This window comes from Nyctereutes procyonoides, unplaced genomic scaffold (genome assembly GCF_905146905.1).
Source record: "Nyctereutes procyonoides isolate TBG_1078 unplaced genomic scaffold, NYPRO_anot_genome, whole genome shotgun sequence".
NCBI lineage: Eukaryota > Metazoa > Chordata > Mammalia > Carnivora > Canidae > Nyctereutes > Nyctereutes procyonoides.
Window position 1 is genome coordinate 33,827,404 of NW_026575044.1, and position 19,679 is coordinate 33,847,082.

The following is a 19,679-nucleotide window of genomic DNA, read 5'->3' on the forward strand; positions in this document are numbered from 1 at the left end:
CTGACTCAATATCTCCATGCCTGAGGTATTTATGTCAAGTTATTGATTCAGTTATATTATATAGCTTCAAGTAATACCACTTTGAGGCAATTCACTGGAACTCGTGTTTGTGAGAGACTGAGGAAATTGACAATTACCCATCCCTTTCAAATATCTAATAATACAGTAGGTTAGATCATCACCAGTAAGGAAGTTTTCCCTATTATTAACATCTTGCATTAGTGTGGCATGTTTGTTGCAACCAATATTGATACATTATGAGTAACTAAAATCCATAGTTTACATTAGGACTCACTCTTTTTGTTTTGTGCTGTTCCTTGAGTTTTGACAAATGCGGAATGTCACATATCCATCACCACACTGTCATATACAATAGTATCACTACTAAGGATGCATTTTATTTTTTTAAGGATGCATTTTAATTTAAAATAAATTTATCATCTTTTCTTCAAAACCCATATATTAAAAAATGATGAAACTGCTTTATCTTTTGGAAGATGACAGTTTAGGAATTGTATGCGTTGTGTGATGCAGAGTTCTTTACCTACCATTTATTAGGAAAATATTTCAATAACAAGAACAGCTTGGTTCTAAGTACTTTTTCTCATGACAGTTATGTGTCCATGATAATTGCCTTTTTTTCCTCATCTTGAAAGTTAAATTTTAAATCTAATTTTAAGAATTTTAAATCTCATTTAATAATTTTAATAATTAAACCGTGTCCCTTGAATATCTCTTCCTTCCAAATGGTTTCTACCCACCCTCCTTTTTATTTTTAACTGTTTTTTTTGTACACATACTTTGTCATAGTCCTCCTGAAAACTTCTTTGAAATACTATGTTATAAGTAAATTTAATATACAAATTATATTAGTGTTGTAGCTAAGATTATATACCATAGCCATTTTCTGCTATTTTTTTTTTCATAAATGCCTGTGTTTTTGGGGAAAAGAATCCTCTTGAGTAAGTTTCAGTGGTTGGTTCAAGAAGAGAGTTTTGTCAAATTTGATAAAATATGCCTTAGCTGCGTCTAAATCATAAATGGGACAAAATATAGGCAATAAACACTGACCAGTGGTAAATAAGTGGAATCCATGCGTTACCCGTTGTGTGGGACCACAAACTAGGTGGTTCAAACAACAGAAATTATTTTCCCTCGGCTCTGAAGGGGGTAAGTGCAAGACCAAGGTGACAGCAGGTTTGGCTTCTCTGGAGACCTTTCTCTGCTTGCAGGCGGCCGCCTTCTTGCTGTGTCCTCTCACATGGTCTTTCCTGTGGGTTCATCCATATCCACGTCCAAGGACACTTAGTCATATTGGATGAGGGGCCACCCATACAAGCTTTTTAAATCTTAATTACCACTTTAAAGACCAGTATGTCCAATTACAATCATATTTGAAGGTGCTGGGAATTAGCGCTTCAAACATAAGAATTTTGGGGAACACAATTCAGTTTGTAACACCCACTGAAATTAGTCAGCCTTTTAATTTGTGGAACTTGGAAATGGTAAAAGGCAGCTATCATCGATGAAGCACGTCACCATGACCCAGGCACTTGTACATGTATTAACTCTCAACCACAGGATGAAGTCACAACTAAGCTTCCACTGAGGAGAACTTTTTCGTTTGACAATGGGCTTCTTTTCCATCAAGGTGGTGACGCTAATGGTTGAAGATACAAAGGGAATTACATAATGAAAAACATGTCTTCAGACTTGAATAGTACCTCACTCTTGCCTGTCCCCCCACCAAATGTTGCTTATTTTAGTATTTGCACATGCGAATTAACATTTGTCTAAAAACCCCAGGAGAATTTAATAATAGATATGTTAAACCAATTCATATTAGTTATAGGTTAGGCACAGGGGTGATAGAAAACTAATTGACTTTAAATAACTGACCTTTATGTGATTTCCTTCAGTGTTTTTCCCCAGTGTCAGCCTCTCTGAGGTCAACCACTTCTCATGCATAGGATGTTCGGTGACCCTTTAGAGAAAAAGGCATTTTTTTTTTCCTTCTTTGCAAATGCATTTCTCTTTAAAGACCTTCTTTCCCTTCCCTGCATCATTCTGACACCTGAGTCCAAGTAGGTAGCTGAGTACCAACTGAACAGAATCCTCAGTCACTGGAACAGTGAGTAGCATTTTCCCCTTCTGCCTGCCACAAGGGGCTCCAGCTGCTCCCCTTTCTGGGACATTTAGGGTACACTCCACCTTAAGGACTCCTTTTCAGTAATACTCTTTACTCTGGTACTTTTGGAAATCTAAACGTGCCATTATTCTCTTCACGAGCATGTATGAAGCCTCTTAGTCTTTTCTCTCTTTACTAAAGATTTAGGTTTCAATAACTTACTGGTCACAAATTTGGTTAGATTCTTTTTTGCTTTTGTAGGAGGATCCCTAGAATTCAAGCAGCCATGGGCACAGATGGCTCTCTGAATTTTCTTCCCCGTTTGTAGAGCAGAAATAACGATTCCCATCTCAGGAGGTTATTGCTAAGGCTAAAGTAGATAACCTCATCTTTAGTATCTGGTTTAGTACATGGCATGCAACACGTATCAATTCATTTTCTTTCACTCCCAACAACTAAATACAAAGTCAAATTGCTTAATGTTCCAGGGTTTTTGTTGTTGTCGCTGAATGTTATTGCTAGTGAAGGCTGGACAAACTTCTAGGTTTCCTGTCTATTTTCCAGTTTTTTTAAAAGTTGTAAGATATTCACCTATACAATTGGCCTGTGAATATTTATTGAGCATTTACACTGTCTGTCATGGCTAGGTGCCGTGGGAAACAGAAGAACCCAGACTCACTGTTAGGAAGCCAAATGAGTTTACAGTCTACTTACAGAGAGAAGCTCTAGTCATATGAAACTATTAATAAGTGAAAATTAGTTCTTATAATAATTATCCTAATGAAAATAAAGGGCTAATATGTGCTTCCATGGACAGAAAATGTAAAAACAAATAAAAGTTAGAATTAAATTAAGATAAAAAATTCAAAGCCTTCCCAAATGAAGACATTGGCTGCCATCTTTTAAAGATCATCTAAGTGGACCCTTTGCCCAAATAATGGCCTCGCTCTGGAGCTGTGGCATAGAAAATGGGCATGCAGGATGTTTCTAAAAGTGGTGAGTATGGGGTGTGAGCAGCAGTGAGATGGGAAAGTGACTGAAAAATCCAACTGGGGAAAATATGTTTTCGAAGATGATGTCCAAAAAAACCCAAAGAGACCAAGTGACCAAGAGTGGAAAGAGCATTGTAGACCAGATGAAAGAGTATGTATCATATTATGGATATTAAGTGAGAAGGAGACCTGACTCTAGGGGTGGATGCTCAATGACCTGGAGCATGGAGAAAACCAATAGGAGACAGGTGCAACAATCCAGGTGTAAATTGATGAGGATCTGTGCTAGAGTGGTAACAATGAACAAAAAAGGATGGAAGGTATGATCTAGGTTTTATTTTTTTTAAGTTTACAAATTACCTTTTTTATATATAAAAAGGTGTTTTTATACAGAAAGATGTTAAAAGTCTTTTGATTTCTCAGCAGGGTTCCCCCAAATCAATTTTACTTTTCATTTTGTCTTTAATAAAAGATTAGCTGTAGATGGCATTGTTCTGTAGAAGAGATTATCTATTTTTCACTTTTAAATTGCATGGCAGGTAAGATGGGGTATATAAGTTATCATTTTGGATATTTATAGTCCAAAGACAAACATTTTGGTTTAGCATAATTTAGTGTGACATATAACTTGTCTTTTCATTTTCAGATGTTTGAAAGATGAAAGGTGACATATGTGGGACTATGTGGGAGATAATATATTTAGTAAAGTATTTTTTAACTGTTATCAAGGATTTTTTGGTTACTAAGGGAAATAAACATGCATGTTATTTGGCTGTGATCTTGTGCACATCTCAGTGAATCTATATTAATGAAAACAGAAGAACTCAGCAATTCATATGTGGAGTGGGAATTTGAAAAAAATTACTTAGATACTTGAAAAATGCAAAAAGTGGTATAGGATTATATTTTGTAATGTGTACATATTAACTGCTTTCCAAAATGTATTTTATGTAATTGCGGTTAGGACATAACACCACATGTTTACAGAAATTTAAAAATTGCTTTCTCTTTGATCCCTTCATGCCACTCCCCTAGAAATTTTCCTCATAAAGAATGATTAAGGATTTCAAAGGAAATCATCTTCCTTAGAGGATATTTTTATTATTTTACAATTTTACTTTGGCTTGAATATGTTTAGTCCTACATTTATAAGTATGTGGTTTAACTTCTGTGTTGTTATCCAATGAGACATAAGCTGATTGGCATTGCTTTTAAGAAAGCATTGATTTTTTTTTCAATTTTAAGTCATTACATGTGAGATAAGGATATGAAAATCTTTTTGATTTTATATTCTTAAGAATTTTTAGCTAACATTTATTTTGAGATACATCTTCATTTTTATTTGCCTGAAAATTTATAAATTGTTACTGCTTCATAGAACTCTTATAAGTGCCATGAGGACTAGAAATTGCAATTTATTCCCCTTTTAATTGCTACTACGGTCCTGTAATTCTGGAGCATAGTGGGCATTCAACATTAATCAAAGTTATTACTTTCTTCCTTTAAGAATTTATTCAAAAATTATGTATTAAGACTATGTGCTGGGCAGCCTGGGTGGCTCAGCGGTTTAGCGCTGTGATCCTGGAGAACAGGGATGGAGTCCCACATCAGGCTCCTAGCATGTAGCCTGCTTCTCCTTCTGCCTTGTGTCTCTGTCTCTCTGTCTCTCTCTCTCTCTCTCTCTCTCTCTCTCTCTCTCTCTCTCTCTTTCTCTGTGTCTCTCCTAAATAAATAAAATCCTTAAATTTTTTTTTTAAATACTATGTGCTATGAAATGTGCCAGGTAGTCAAGATAGCTAAGAAAATTTGCCCCAAAGTACCTCTCCCAGTGAATGTCAGGAATGGCTATAAAACTATGGTAATAGAGTTCAGATTGGTACATGAAGACTGAGAGAAAGGGATGGTTCTACCTTCAGTGACTTTGGAGCTGGGACCAGAAGGTTGAGTTGGAGTTCGTTAGAGAGTAGCAGATAATATGAGTGAGAAGCATGGAGAGATAAAGCAGGTGTAGCCAAGGGCCCTAGGGAATGTGGTGGGAGGGAGTAGGCTTTGGAACAAGGTGATTTTGGGGAATGACTCAGAACCATAAATCTGGTATTCTCTTGTATGAGAATTCCTTTAACAATGTAAAAATAAAACTTTTGTGCTTTTTGCCAACCATGTTTTATCCTTTAACCTAAGCTGGATACAGACTTAGATGTTTCTGCTTTTGTATTATCACTAGACTTGTATGTTTGTTATCTTTTACAGTGAAGTTCAGCAACTGCAATGGAAAAAGGAAAGTACAGTATGAAAGCAGTGAGCCAGCAGATTTTAAGGTGGATGAAGATGGCATGGTGTATGCTGTGAGAAGCTTTCCCCTCTCCTCTGAGCATGCAAAGTTCCTGATATATGCCCAAGACAAAGAGACTCAGGAAAAGTGGCAAGTAGCAGTAAAATTGAGCCTCAAGCCTACCTTACCTGAGGACTCAGTGAAGGTAGAGTATGGAAATACGGCTTGGGAGTTATGTTTAAAAATCAGTTTTTTACAGTTTGAACTAAATAAACACTTTGCTTTAAGTCACATCGGCCAGTATTTGAGTTTTTATCAGATTTTGTCACTTAAATAGTATTTTATTGTTTTTTTTTAACCTTACAAGATACTTAGACTAAATATATATTTAAGCTATCTGAAATTATATTTGAAACAGTTGTTTATACTTTGAGGTTTATAACTTAATTTAAATTAGAAGTAATTGTTTGTTTTAGATTTCTAGAAGCTGCACAAGCTGTGAAATATAACCCCAGAATAAACAATTCTTAGCAAGATGTCTGTTAAATAGGAAGTACAGACATACAGTAGCAATAAGAAAGCATTTCTAGCTAGGAGTATAGGGTTTTTGTCTTCTCCCTTAATAATCAAATTGGGGAGTATGAATTATTTATACTACTGACATAACTTTTAGGAATGATATACTCCCTCTGGTGGAAGCCACTGTGAGCCAAGATAAAAGAAATAGATAACGTCTCTAACAAAGTACAGTTTGATTAAATTCAGCAAACATTTACTGAACACTTATTTTGTATAAATCACTATATTAGGAATTTTTTATATTAGGAATTTTTAATAAGATACAGTAACTTCTTCAGTAAAGTTATGATAACATTAGTAATTCTTGAGTATTCTCTTTTCATGTTGAGATAATTCAAAACAAATAGGAGGGGGCACCACAATTATCTATTTTGAAGTCCCTAATTTCACGAAGTATGACTGTTAGATTTTGTGTATTTATTGTACTGGAGATAGGAATATACATATTCACTTCTACGATTTAATTGTAAATGGAACATACACATCCATAATCAAATATGAATAAGTATATCAGTGGAAAGGTATAATTTTTCTCTTGTACCCATGTTAGACTTTTATTACGTGAAATGTAATTTATAATTTATTAATCTATTAACTGTTTAGGGGAAATTGTGTCATTTGGGGAATACAGAGTGAGAAATTGGTAACTAATTGAGTGAAAAGATGCTTTTGTTGTTGATGATTCGTTGTGTTCCAGCAAACTAGCTTGGATATTTGCACTGAAGCAGCAAGGGCTAATGGTTAAAATGTCTACAGATATAAGGAGAAACAGAAGAAAATGTTGACATCCAGCAGAGATTAATACCCAGTGTGCAAAGTGGGTCATCTACAGCATCCATCATGGCTGACATAGGTTTAGAATAATTACAGCATTAATTCTGTGGGATTTAATAGGGTCATAAATATTTGAGACATGCCTTAGCAGTATGTATTAAAGTTCTCTTGGAATTCAAATTATATTTTAGCACATCAAGATCTAAATTTAATGTACAGTAGCACATTACCTGAACTGTGGTTTAAACTAATGAGAGATATATAAAAGGGTACTATTAAATTTTGCTCAATATTAACTGCTATCGAAGACGGTTTGTAGAAACTGCAAATAGTTTACACAGCTGTGCCACATAATAAATTGTTTGGAAATTCAATTCTTCAATAATCAGCGTAACCCCAAAATTTTATAGCATTTTCTATTATTTTACTAGAGGGATAAGGAGAGGGCCTCCAGACATATTTTCTTCTTCATATCAGTGACTCCTACACTGTCAGGTATCCATTGATATTGCTGTCTTTCCGAAAATGTTTTTCCTAGTATTCAGCAATGTCTTGTATTTTAATGCAAAGGAATCACCAGAAATTGAAGAAATAGTATTCCCAAGACAAGCGACTAAGCACAATGGCCACCTACAAAGGCAGAAGAGAGACTGGGTTATCCCTCCAATCAACTTGCCAGAAAACTCCAGGGGACCCTTTCCTCAAGAGCTTGTCAGGGTAGGCTTGCAGATTTTTAATTGTCTCTATGGCATGTGTCAAGTGTATGTTAGAAATGATTTTTTCTATTCTATCACAGGATAGACTTTACAACATGTATTAAAATACTTTTTTTTTGTATAGATGATTGTCTGTAGTGCTGTAGAGAGCCTCCTTTTAAAAAATTATTATCTCAGATAGGCAGAGCTCTCTGTGGGTCCCGTACCCGACAGACAATGAAGTTTGTTGAGTGTGTGAATACATCATCCCCAGCTCCGACATGCATCCACACCAAGACCATACCCTTTCTCAAAAAACACACACACCTTGGCTTCGCTGTCTAACAGCTGTGCTCTCCATGATGATCTTTGCCCTCTCCAGATAGCTTTTGAGCCAAAGAAGAAATAAAAGGGCAATCATTGCTAAAAATGCCAGCACCAAGTGCATTTGAGAGTTTTTTAAAGAAAAAAGAAAGTGACCTCTGAAACCATTAACAGAATCCCTGGAGCTGTGGGAAACCATAGGCTTTTAAAAATCTGAGAAGTAATTTTTTTTTTCAGTTACTCCAAATGTATAGCATCAGATGGAGAGGAAAAAAGTCACAGATATATGTACATGTTTAGTAAAATTAGCAACCCATTGTTGATAGCAAAAGGAAGAAAGACAAAATTATGGTGTATTTATTTATTTGCAAGTGTTTGTGTATGATCAATTGAGCATTCCAATACATACTGAAAGCTGTATTTTTAATAAGTCATTTATTCGAATTGCATATTTTATTTTAATGCACATTATAATTCAATTTAACAATGAACAATATAACCCCCAAAGAAAGGCACTTTTTTTTCCTACTTTAATGGACAATGAGTAAGAGAATTTTGCCTTAACAAGAAAAATAATAAGCTAGATTCTGTTACTGGGTTAAGTATGCTTACCTAATACATAATGATCTGTTATTATTACCTGCAAAGATATTGCCAATTGGCCCTCTCTCGGAGCTCTTCTTCTTCCTCCTTTTCTATAGCTTGTTCCTATGACTGCTCACCTGTAAACTTATTTTTCCTGGGAATTGTTATTTTTGGAGGAAAAGGCAGTCAGCCTATAATGGGTATAATTTTTGAGAGCAAAAAAATGTATTTTAAAATGATTTTTTGTATGTTTTGTTATTAATAAAGAACTTGGAGTAATAGGTGCTACCTTAAAATGACATGGAAACTATGGTTGCAGTGAATAATGTCAGTATGAATGTAAGTGCAGAAATCTGACTTTCAAGCTCAACCATAATACTAGAGTTCCCATGTAAGGCTATTTCACACTATGGCCTAGACAGTTATTTCTTCTCCTGATACCCAAAGGTAAATAAGTTTTATTTCGACTAAATTGGACACCTGTTCCCATAGTAAATATTCTAACCATATGAACTTCCTGGATAGATTTTGATTCAGTTTAAAAATCGACACTCCTTCATTTTGACTTTTCGCACTGCTCCTAGTGAGTGTTCTTTTAGGGGTTAATGTTGGCCCTTCCTGGTGATAGGTGACATCTCTTTTTGAAGCCTATCAACGAGAGGTAAGGGTGAGAAACAGGACTGGTTTTTCTGGGAAGAGATGCTGTAAGTTTGTAACTGAAAAAGGGCATAAGGTGTGGCATGTCCTGTCTCTGATAATGAGCTCATTTAGTCTCTCATTTAATATGATTGTCTTCTTGATCCTCAGATCAGGTCCGATAGAGATAAAAACCTTTCACTACGGTATAGTGTAACTGGGCCAGGAGCTGATCAACCTCCAACCGGTATCTTCATTATCAACCCCATCTCAGGTCAGCTGTCAGTGACCAAGCCTCTGGATCGTGAGCTGATAGCCCGGTTTCATGTAAGATTTCAGCCAGATGATAATCTGATGTATTAATACTCTTCTAACTGTGCAGAGTTTAACATTTGCCTCTTATATCGGTCTTAGAGTTTTGATACTAACACTTTTAATACCTGAACTGTGCTTTGAAACCATTCCAATTTGTTGGAATGAGCTCATTTTTTTGTAGAATTGATGAATGCTTATGTTGTAAAAAAAAGTGCCAAAGAAGAAAGTGAAATTGCCTAAAATCTCATTACCCTTTACGTATTAGTGTGACTACAGACTTACAAGAACAGATTTGCACAAAGGAGGTCAAAAGTGTTGCATATAAATTATATAGAGATCACAACACTTTTAATGACTGCATAGTATTCCACTAAATATACAGGCTATAATTTTAATGACAGTTTCCTATGATTTTACTAGACATCTGTGTTTGTCATCTTTATTCTTCCTGGTCTGATTATTACATGAGATAATCTTAAGAAATAGTACACTTTATTTTTTTTTATTTTTGTCCATATTCCATCCAGAAAGGTGTGCCGGTTTGATACCCCCAACCAGAAATTGAGATTTCCCTTTCTTCATAAACCAGCTAACACTAGGTTTCATCAATCTGCCAATCTGAGCAGTCTTTTCTTAGATATATTATCTTACTATATTTCTTATGTTCATTTTTTTAATTGTTTTATTCATTTTCTTATTGAGTTATCACAATTGTTTATATGTAATTACATGTTCATATTTTTAAATATACATATATATTTGAAACTGATTTTTCCAATTTAAAAATATTAATTATAGTGAGTGTTTTAAGACGCAAGAATTGCCTAATATTAATCAAATTCCAGGAGGTGTTTTCCTTCTTTCTTTCTTTTTTTTTTTTAAAGCTATGCTTGCACATTTCCTGGGACAAGATTTCAACAATTTTTTCATGAATTTAATATAGAAATCTAAGTTGGTCTTTATTACTTCTCCAATTTCTGCATGAATAACTAAAACTTGTAAGGAAATCATCATTTTTAAACAATATGTGTGCATTATGAAAACTTAAAAAATAATACAGTACCAATAAGAAAGTAACAATTATTTGTAATCTCAGTACATAAAACCAACTTGTTTCTTTCTCTCTTTTTTTTTAACACTTTGGTGATACGCTGTAAGATGTTTTTCTTTGCATAAATTCATAAATTTATTTTTTTGAAGTTGGCATCATTCCCTGAAACCAACTTTTGTCACTTTTGCAATCACAAGATTTAGTATCTTTCCATGTCAGTAATTATTTATTTATATTATCATTTTTGATTGCTTTAAACTATTTTGTTGAATGAATGTAGTGTAATTTTAAATAATTACTTATGGGTAGATATTTGGGTAATTTAGTTCTTTTGTTTTATTTTGCAACTATAATGTGGCAGTGAACATTTTTTTCTGTACATTTGCCCATTTTATACTCTTTGAATAAAGTCCTAAAATTGGAAATATTTTGATAAATATAGTGAAATTGTTCTCTAGAATGGTTGTATTATGTTAAACTACCTGTTCATAGTATAGGAGATAAACTTTCTCCACACCATTATCGATTCCAAGTATTATTTATTTATTTCACTATTATTTGCAAAGAAATGATAATGCTTTCATTGCCTAAGTTGAATATCTAATCAAAGTAAATTCCCTATTCCTGTTCTCTGTTAATTTTGGGTTTTTTTAGAGGTTGGAGGATGGGAGAGGGAAAGAGAGAATCCCAAGCAGATTCCTGCTCAGAGGGGAGCTCAACACAGGGCTCTGTCTCAGGACCCTCAGATCATGATGTGAACTGTAATCAAGAGTTGGATGCTTAACCTGTTGAGCTGCCCAGGTGTCCCTCCTTCTGTTGAAATTTCTTTTGGCTTGTTTACCTTTTGTTCTCACTGTTAAGAACCTCTTATCTATTAGGGATGTTAATATTTAATTTGTCACATATTTTCCTCTTTTTCTCGTTTTTAAACTTTTTAAATAATTTTTACCCTATAGTTCTTGCATTGTAAAATTATTTTTTTCAGTTTTATACAGTCTGGTTTTAGAGATAGTTATAAAGGCCATCTCTACTCCAAGATGCTAATCTCTCCAATTTTATCTGTTGTATTTATCTATTTGCATCTATATTTTTAACCTCTGTGGAGTTTGTTTTACTAAAGTGAGAGAGGTATATAGATACACTTTGTTTTTCCTTTGTAGATAGCCATTTGTCCCATGTATTGAATTAGTATTCCCAGTGGTTTATCATCCATATTTATTCATTCAAGACTTTTTATTCCACGTGCATGTGTTTGTTTTTAGACTCTTATTTTGCACAATAACATATTTGTTGAATTTTTGCACTTGTAAAAACTTTTTAAATTATTAAAGTTTTGAAAATTGTTAAAATATTGGTATGTTGTAGAGCAAGACTCCTGTAGAACTAAACAGATGACTAAGCATTTTCAAGGGGTGCCTGGCTGACTCACTGGGTGGAGCATGTGACTCTTGATCTCATGGTTTTGAGTTCAAGCCCCATACTAGAGCTTAAAAAAATAAAATGAAAGTTATTCTAGGGGATCCCTGGGTGGCTCAGCAGTTTAGTGCCTGCCTTCGGCCCAGGGCGTGATCCTGGAGACCCAGGTTCGAGTCCCACATCAGGCTCTCTCCATGGAGCCTGCTTCTCCCTCTGCCTATGTCTCTGCCTCTCTCTGTCTCTCATGAATAAATAAAAAAAAAAATGAAAGAAAGCCCTATTCTAGGGTATAGTAAAAAAAAAAAAAAAAGTTATTCTAAAAAAAAGGGAGGTGGCACCTAGCTGGCTCAGTCTGTAGAGCATCCAGCTTTGATTTCAGGGTCATGAGTTCAAGCCCTACGTTGGGTATAAAAATAAAAAAATAAATAAAACTATTTTCTCTCTTGAGTACTATTCAACACTCCGTTCTTCCAAAGGCTTTGATCATTTCATCCACCAGGTTTTTTTTTTAATCCTTCAAAAACATGTAATGCCAATGCTTTTTATATTGTTCTAAAGCATAAAGAGAGAAGTAAAACTTTCAAACCTTTCATAAAAACAAAATTTCATTGATAGGAAAATTCGATAAAGATAGCACATGATAGACCAGTGTCTAATTAGACTGGTCTCGAATTTATGAATATAAATATCAATACAAAATTTCTAAATAATTCTTCTTTGTATGAATTCTCATTATCTGAACTCCTGTGGCTAAAACCAGGAAATAAATATCTTCAGGTCAATTTTTGGGTGAACTCTTACTGCCAGCACTTAAAAGAGTGATACTCATAAAATATAAAATCAATTATAGAATTGCAAGGATGTTTCAGTATTAAGAATCTATTAATACATAATATATTATGTGAAGGAATAAAGGATTGGTTTATAGCTGTTGAAAGGCAATCATAAAATTTAAATCGTTTCATGTGTTAAATAACCTCTAAATTCAAAAAGAGGGGATGATATGGTGATGCTTCTTTAACTTGATGAAGCATATCCAAGAGAAACCAACAGCCAGCATCATATTTAACTGGAAAACCACAGAAGCATTCCTATTAAAAAGAAGCAATTCAGCGGAACACTACCCAGCTATTGAAAAGAATGTAATGGATCTCTATGCGCTGGATTAAAAGAGTTTGACGATACTCTGCGAAGAATAGCAGCTGAGTGACTATATTTATTTAAAAAGAAAAAAATAATAAAATTTTTTAGAATACTTATGAAACTGAGAACTCAAGCTTGGAAGAGGAACAACTGTCTTATATATTCACACACTTTCAATATTTATGAGTGACTTTTACGATTTAAAACAAACAAACAAAAAAACCACCTAGTGTCCAAATTCCCTATGCACACTTAGTTCTATGTTCTCTTCTTTTAATCTCTACAATTATTCTGTGCCAGAACATTTTTAATTACCATAACTCCTATGTATGGATTTCACAAAAGGATTTGGGAACCGGACAGAACTGGCTTTAGGTATGGGCTCTGTCAAGAGACAGCAAAGTTACTTAGCTTTTCTGAACCTCAATGTCTTTGCCTTCAAGTGCTTTTATCATTTCTGCCTCATTCTTTTGTATAAGGATCAAATGAGTTAAAATCCATAAATCTCTGAGCATAATGCCTAGCAGATAGTAAACATTGGCTTCTTACTACTACTGTATCTATCCTAATCACATGAAGTTTGGCTCACTTAAAATTTTTTTAAAGACTATTTATTCATTTTGGTGGTGGGGGGGGAGGTGAGGGGCAGAAGGAGAGAGAGAATCTGAAGAAGACTCCATGCTCAGTGGGGAGCCTGGCAAGGGGCTTGAGCCCAGGACCTTGAGATCATGACCTGAGCCGAAATCAAGAGTCAGCTGCTGAACAGACTGAGCCACCAGGCACCCCCTGGCTAACTTAAATTTTGATGAAGAGTAGCTTTTACTGTTTCTCTGTTCATAGCATGGTGATTGTATATTTTATCTTCTCACTTGAGACATAAATCTTTTAAATAGTTTTGTTTTCTAATTACTTTTTCAGTTGAGGGCACATGCTGTGGATATTAATGGAAACCAAGTGGAGAACCCTATAGACATTGTCATCAATGTTATTGATATGAACGATAACAGACCAGAGTTCTTACACCAGGTTTGGAACGGGACAGTTCCTGAGGGGTCAAAGCCCGGTAAGTTTGAACATAATAGTTCAAAGATTGAGGAAACATATTATAATTCAGTACCAGTTATAAACAAGAGAAAAAGAAATCATGTGAGCTTCTTTGTGTCATTTGCTTTCATGCGAAATGATTTTAGGGAAAAAAGAAGGGAAGAGGGGAAAGAAAACGATGGAAGAGAGAAAAGAGAAAAATATCACTTCCTCATTTTGAAAAAATATACACTACGGTATCTGATTCTATATTATAGGATCTATGGGGTCCTTCCATGCTACTGTGTTTGATAAATCCGAGTGGCAAAAAGTGAGCACCAGAAGACCAGGGGCTTTCTGTTCATACAGTCCATATTGTAGCCTATTAGTTCAAGCAGCAAGTAAACCTCAGTTAGAGAGTCTGAAAGGTACTTGGTGTTCCTGGGGTCAGGCAGTGAAGAAAGCCAAAAGCAGAGAGGGGGCTTGGAGACAGCGGTAGTCACACTGGATATTTACTTCGGGATGACCCAGATGTCTTCTGCAGCCCGCACTTCCAAACTTGTGTCATGGCAAGTGTCCTAGGCTGGAAACAGGAGTTGCCAAAGCCTCTCACCATTATGCACTGATGTTTGACTAAGATTTTAGACTCTTGTACTGAAAGCTCAGTAGACTTTAGAAGAGCAAGGCTAGGAAGGCTAATTTAGTTTGAAAAACTAGTGGACAAGAAAACTAGTTGGTAGAGAGATGGGAAAACAAGAGAGTGTTTCACCAGCCTTCCTGAGATAATTTGGTGTTTAGAGAGGTGTAATTATCTATATTATTATTATTATTATTATTATTATTATTATTGATGTAATTAGCTATGTTATTATTATTATTATTAGTTTATATTTAAGAGCCTCGACATTTAAAATAGTGTTACATATTACCTTTGTCTCCTATACCAGTTTATACCTGTAGCTCCTTTATGCATATGCCAATTTATAAATGCGCTGCATATGCCTTAATTGGTACTTTTTTTTGGTCTAAATGTGCTTGTCTCTATCCTCAGAAAGGAAGTTAGGGGTAAGGGTGAGCTCCAGTGGAGCTGGAGTAAGGAGGGCAGGGCTGTGCTGGAAGTTCATCCATGGGTGGCTCCTGTGGAGTCACATTCCAGAGTAGCTTTCTTTGGTATTTTAAAATACAAAAAAGTCAAAGAGTATTAAATATATCCCTACTAAAACATAAGTCTTATACACATATTTTAAAGATAAAGAATTTTTTATATGGGCAATTTTTTGTTGTTTTTTTAAAAATATTTTATTTGCTTCTCTGTTGTTTCTAACTTTATTAAAAGTACTGCTTCACAAAAATTGTCGAAGATAAACCATTAGAGATGTACTTGTTATGCATTTGATCGTGAATTTCCTTTAAAGCCTCCCATAAATAAAAGACTCTATGTTCATAAGAACTAAAGACATACCATGCATATATTTCCTGTAGTTGTTCTGTAAGATTGAGTTAAACTGCATTGTAATCAATATTTTGATTCAGTATTCTGGAATATATTTTTTGTTTTAACCATTCATTTGTTCATTCAGCAAACATTTACAGAGTTATGCTGTGTGCCAGGCACTGTTCTGACACTGTTGGTATAGCAGTGATATGCTAGTTCCTGCCCTATGGAATTTACATTCCAGTAGGAGAGGAAAAAGCCAAGGAACAAGCAAATACACGATGAAGTTTTTTGAAAAAATGATACGGGTTGTAGAGTGGGCATATAATCAAAAGTGTCTTGCTTAAAGGGACAAACTCTGAAAAGAGATTTGAATATATTCAGTGTGATCAAGCCTTCGTGAATTCTGGGGCAAAATCGTAGTATGGAGAGGTTCTAAAGTAGAACTGAGCTTAGAGCACTCATGAAGAAGGTAAGTTAGAGATGGAAAATTTTATATTCTAGTTCTTACAAATATCCCACAGAACAAACCTTTCTAAATAGTAACTACTTTTCTCTCTACTTCTAAATTGCACAGTTTGTGTAACTAGTTTGAACTATTTGATTCTAATGCTTTGTAGATTTCCTTTCCAAAATATCTAATAAATTGGAAGTCCCTGAGTTCTTTACAAGGCTCTTGTAATCTCCTAGGAAATAATGAACCACAATGCCAAACCTCTATTCAATGTACCAAAACAGTAATGCATGGAGTGATTCTTTATGACCTGAGTAAATGGAGTGTGCATCGTTATGCACACAGCTTACTTTCAGAAAGTGACTTAGGCATTGAGGAGAATCATGCTCAGCATGTCATTTTCGATATTGTTGTATAACAGGAAAATATGGCAAGGCGAAAGTATCAGTGGCCATAGAATATGTTGCTTATGGCATCTATATTATTATTTGCATTTTATATATATAAAGGTCTGGAGTGATCCTTTCTTAGAGTTGCAGAGTGAACTCATCTTTTAAGTCGTGGAAAAAATGACTCTTTACAGATGTATACATTTTTAATAATTTTCCTTACAAGTATCTAAACCATATTTTATATTTTTTTAAAGTGAGTACTATTCTTATCAGTAGTATTTTTAATTAAATCTAAATGACTACATGTTTGTTTTGAAATTAAGATTGATCAGAAAGGCAAATATACCTTTTAGGTATATTGAGGAGACCCTGAAGTGCAGGGTGACCCATTCATTTTTCATGTGTACTGTGTCTAGGAACATACGTGATGACGGTCACTGCTATTGATGCCGATGATCCAAACGCCCTAAACGGGATGTTGAGGTACAGAATCCTGTCCCAGGCTCCAAGCACCCCTTCGCCCAACATGTTTACAATCAACAATGAGACTGGTGATATTATCACAGTGGCAGCTGGACTTGATAGAGAAGTAAGCCAACCAAAAACTACTTGAATTTGTTTTTAATCTTAAAGGTACAAGGTATCACATGCAGTTTATCTCCGGGTAATAATACATCGACAGTATTATTCAATGTCCATTTTTTAAAGAAATCTCATTGTACTTTTTTCTACCAAACTTCAGGTTGGTTAAATGATGTGTGCATACTGGATAAATCATTGCTGGTCCATGTAATATTTAGTGTATAATTGACTAAATTAATTAGATACATCTGGTATCTAATTTTTTAAATTCTTGGCATTTTCTCAGTTCTCCCTTACATTCAGAGGTTTTTATGAGGAATTAAATTAAAAACCATGCCCAAATTAATATTTACTTATTGATTTTTAGGGTGAGGGTGGGTAGGGGCAGGGGGAGAGAGAGCCTGAAGCAGATTCTGCTTCAAGCTTCATCCATCCCACAACCCTGAGATCATGACCTGAGCCAAAACCAAGAGTTGAATGCTCAACTGACTGCACCACCCACGCACCCCATCAGTCCTATTTTTAATAGACTACAAATAACGTGCATGCTGAGGTATTTTGTAGCCTCTCTGGATAGCCTGGTTTTGTAAAAGGAGTTTATCCTCTTAGTTGGAAGTTAACCCTTAACTCTAAGATTAACTTACTTAACAAGTTTGAAGACCAGCAGTGGCATTAGTTCTACTGACAAGCCTTATAGTTATAAATGGAGAAAAACAGACTTCTGGCATAATTTTTGTTGAAAAGGCACAAAATATTGACAACATTGAAATACCATGTAGGGTCACAGTCTGAGAGGGGATGGGTATTTCGGGTAATTCCAAATGCTCATCTCACTGTAACAGACCTCACCCACAGTCCTCTTACCCACCTCTGTGTTTTATTCATGTGATTCCTTCTACCAGGAATGCCTTGCCACTTTTTCTTGATCTTAAACCTTCCATTTTTTCATGTTTCAGTTTAAGCCCCACTTACAGTCTTTCCTGAAAACTCTGCCTTCATGAATCCTTTATAGCCTTTCTCTAGTCTATTCTGACCAGTTTCTTCCATTTTCTTAAGAGATTCTTAAGGTCATTATTGACCATCAGTAATCATTGTGTGAGTGAATTATCGAAGTGCTAACTCATAGACATTTGTGTTTTGTAGATTTCTGACTGAGTCAGCCTTTATATTATGTATGTCAGATTATGTATGTCAAAAGGAAACATTATACCTACCGTAATAAATATTATTGACAAGGATTTTAAGACTTGGTTTTAATGATGCTTTATTTTCCTTAGTAGCATTCACTTGAGTTGGATCGAAGAAAACATTACTATTGCAATTAATTATAAATGCAAATAGTGCTAGAAGCACTTTAATAAAGTACTATGAACAAATCAAAATTACTTTATTCACAACTGACCTGAGCAGAGAGCCTTACTTAGGAGTTAGATGTATGCCTATTACATCCTACCTGTTAACTTCTGGGTGTCACTGATTTTTTTTTTCCAGGAATTGGAAGATAGTTGAAATTTAATGCTTGCAATGGTACCTTTAGTTCAGTAAAGGGACGTGTATATCTTTTCACCTCTTCCACTACTGTATGAAGTGCAGTTCTTAAATGCCAGTAAACTCAGCATGTGTGCATATTTTGTTTGAGAATAGGTGGTATTTTTTAATATTCTCTCTTGAGTTCCAGGTTGCTCACATACTGGGTAGGTATATAGCTCATCCCCCAATATGAATATTTCTCTTTCATTCACACACTTGTTGTGAGATACAGAAATAGGGCTTCATCTTGTTGGCACACAGCAGTGTTCTTACAGCAGTGAGTCTGGCTGTTTTATGACAAGAAAGAGGAATGCATCGAGAATTAAAGATAGTTTTATGAAAGCAGACTGGCCATATTTAAAAACTAGAGCGACTGCATTTAGTTTAGAGAATGAAAGCCTGAAGTCGTACCTTAATCAAGGTTAAGTTTATTTTGCGGTGGACCAAAGCCGCCGTGCCCCAACCCCAATGAAATGAATGTGGAAATGGATTAGAAATGATAGAATCATGTGTGAGCAATAGCTTCTTGACAGTGAAATTATTAAATACAACAATGAGTTAGTAAGGAAAATTACGGAAAAACCTTCCTTTTCTGAAAGTCATTTAATGGAAAAAAAATGTATCTATCTTGGATGGTTTATGGTAATTCTGCCTGAGGCCAGGGATAAATTACTCTGTCTTTTTCAGGCCTCATGCAGGCCTGAGGTTCTTTTATTTCTATTAGAATTCACCGTTTTCTTTCTGTCAAAAGTAGTTTCAGTTGTCGTTCTCCCAGGATATATGACACCTACAAGTGATCGAACACCTAATCATTGAAATGCTTACTGAGATTCAGTTTTTGATTTTGCTTAATCTGTAGGTTTAGAAAAATATCAGTTCTTCAGGTTTTCCAAGCCTAAAGTGAGCGGTACTTACCAGATATGCCAGGCTTCAGTGTTTTATCTCCATCCAACTTCTTGTTGTATTCCTTGGCGGCACCTATTCCTGGCACTTTCTTCTTTACACTCTTTTCTCTTTATGTCCATCTCCAGCCCTTTCCTGATAAGACTACTGATGACTCACCCTTTGGTTCAGCAGGTGTTGATCCTGGGACTCCCTCTGATGGGCTATTTGAGCTTCAGTGTATAAACCTGAAACCTTTGTTCCCACATCTGTTAATGGGGATAAAAATATTGCCTCCCTCATGGGATGGTTGTAGGGGTTATGTTACATAAGGTATAAAGCATTCAGCATTGTGCCCCATAAATATTAGCTATTGTTCCCCATCCCTCCACCCCCACCCCTCTCGCCATCTAATAAATCCAGCCTCAGCATCTACTGTGTGAGCCCTATCACTTTGGCTCCTTGGCATCA

General features: G+C 35.2%; 1 protein-coding gene across 3 annotated transcripts in view; it reads left to right on the forward strand.

The window, feature by feature from the left end:
* CDH2 (cadherin 2) overlaps positions 1–19,679 on the forward strand; it is a 214,773-nt gene that overhangs the window by 145,389 nt on the left and 49,705 nt on the right. For all 3 annotated transcript variants that reach the window (XM_055323454.1, XM_055323451.1, XM_055323453.1), the window contains exons 3-7: positions 5,371–5,597; positions 7,316–7,462; positions 9,157–9,312; positions 13,829–13,973; positions 16,631–16,803. In XM_055323454.1, coding sequence (XP_055179429.1) covers positions 5,371–5,597; positions 7,316–7,462; positions 9,157–9,312; positions 13,829–13,973; positions 16,631–16,803 — 848 coding nt within the window. The remainder of the gene's footprint in view (positions 1–5,370; positions 5,598–7,315; positions 7,463–9,156; positions 9,313–13,828; positions 13,974–16,630; positions 16,804–19,679) is intronic.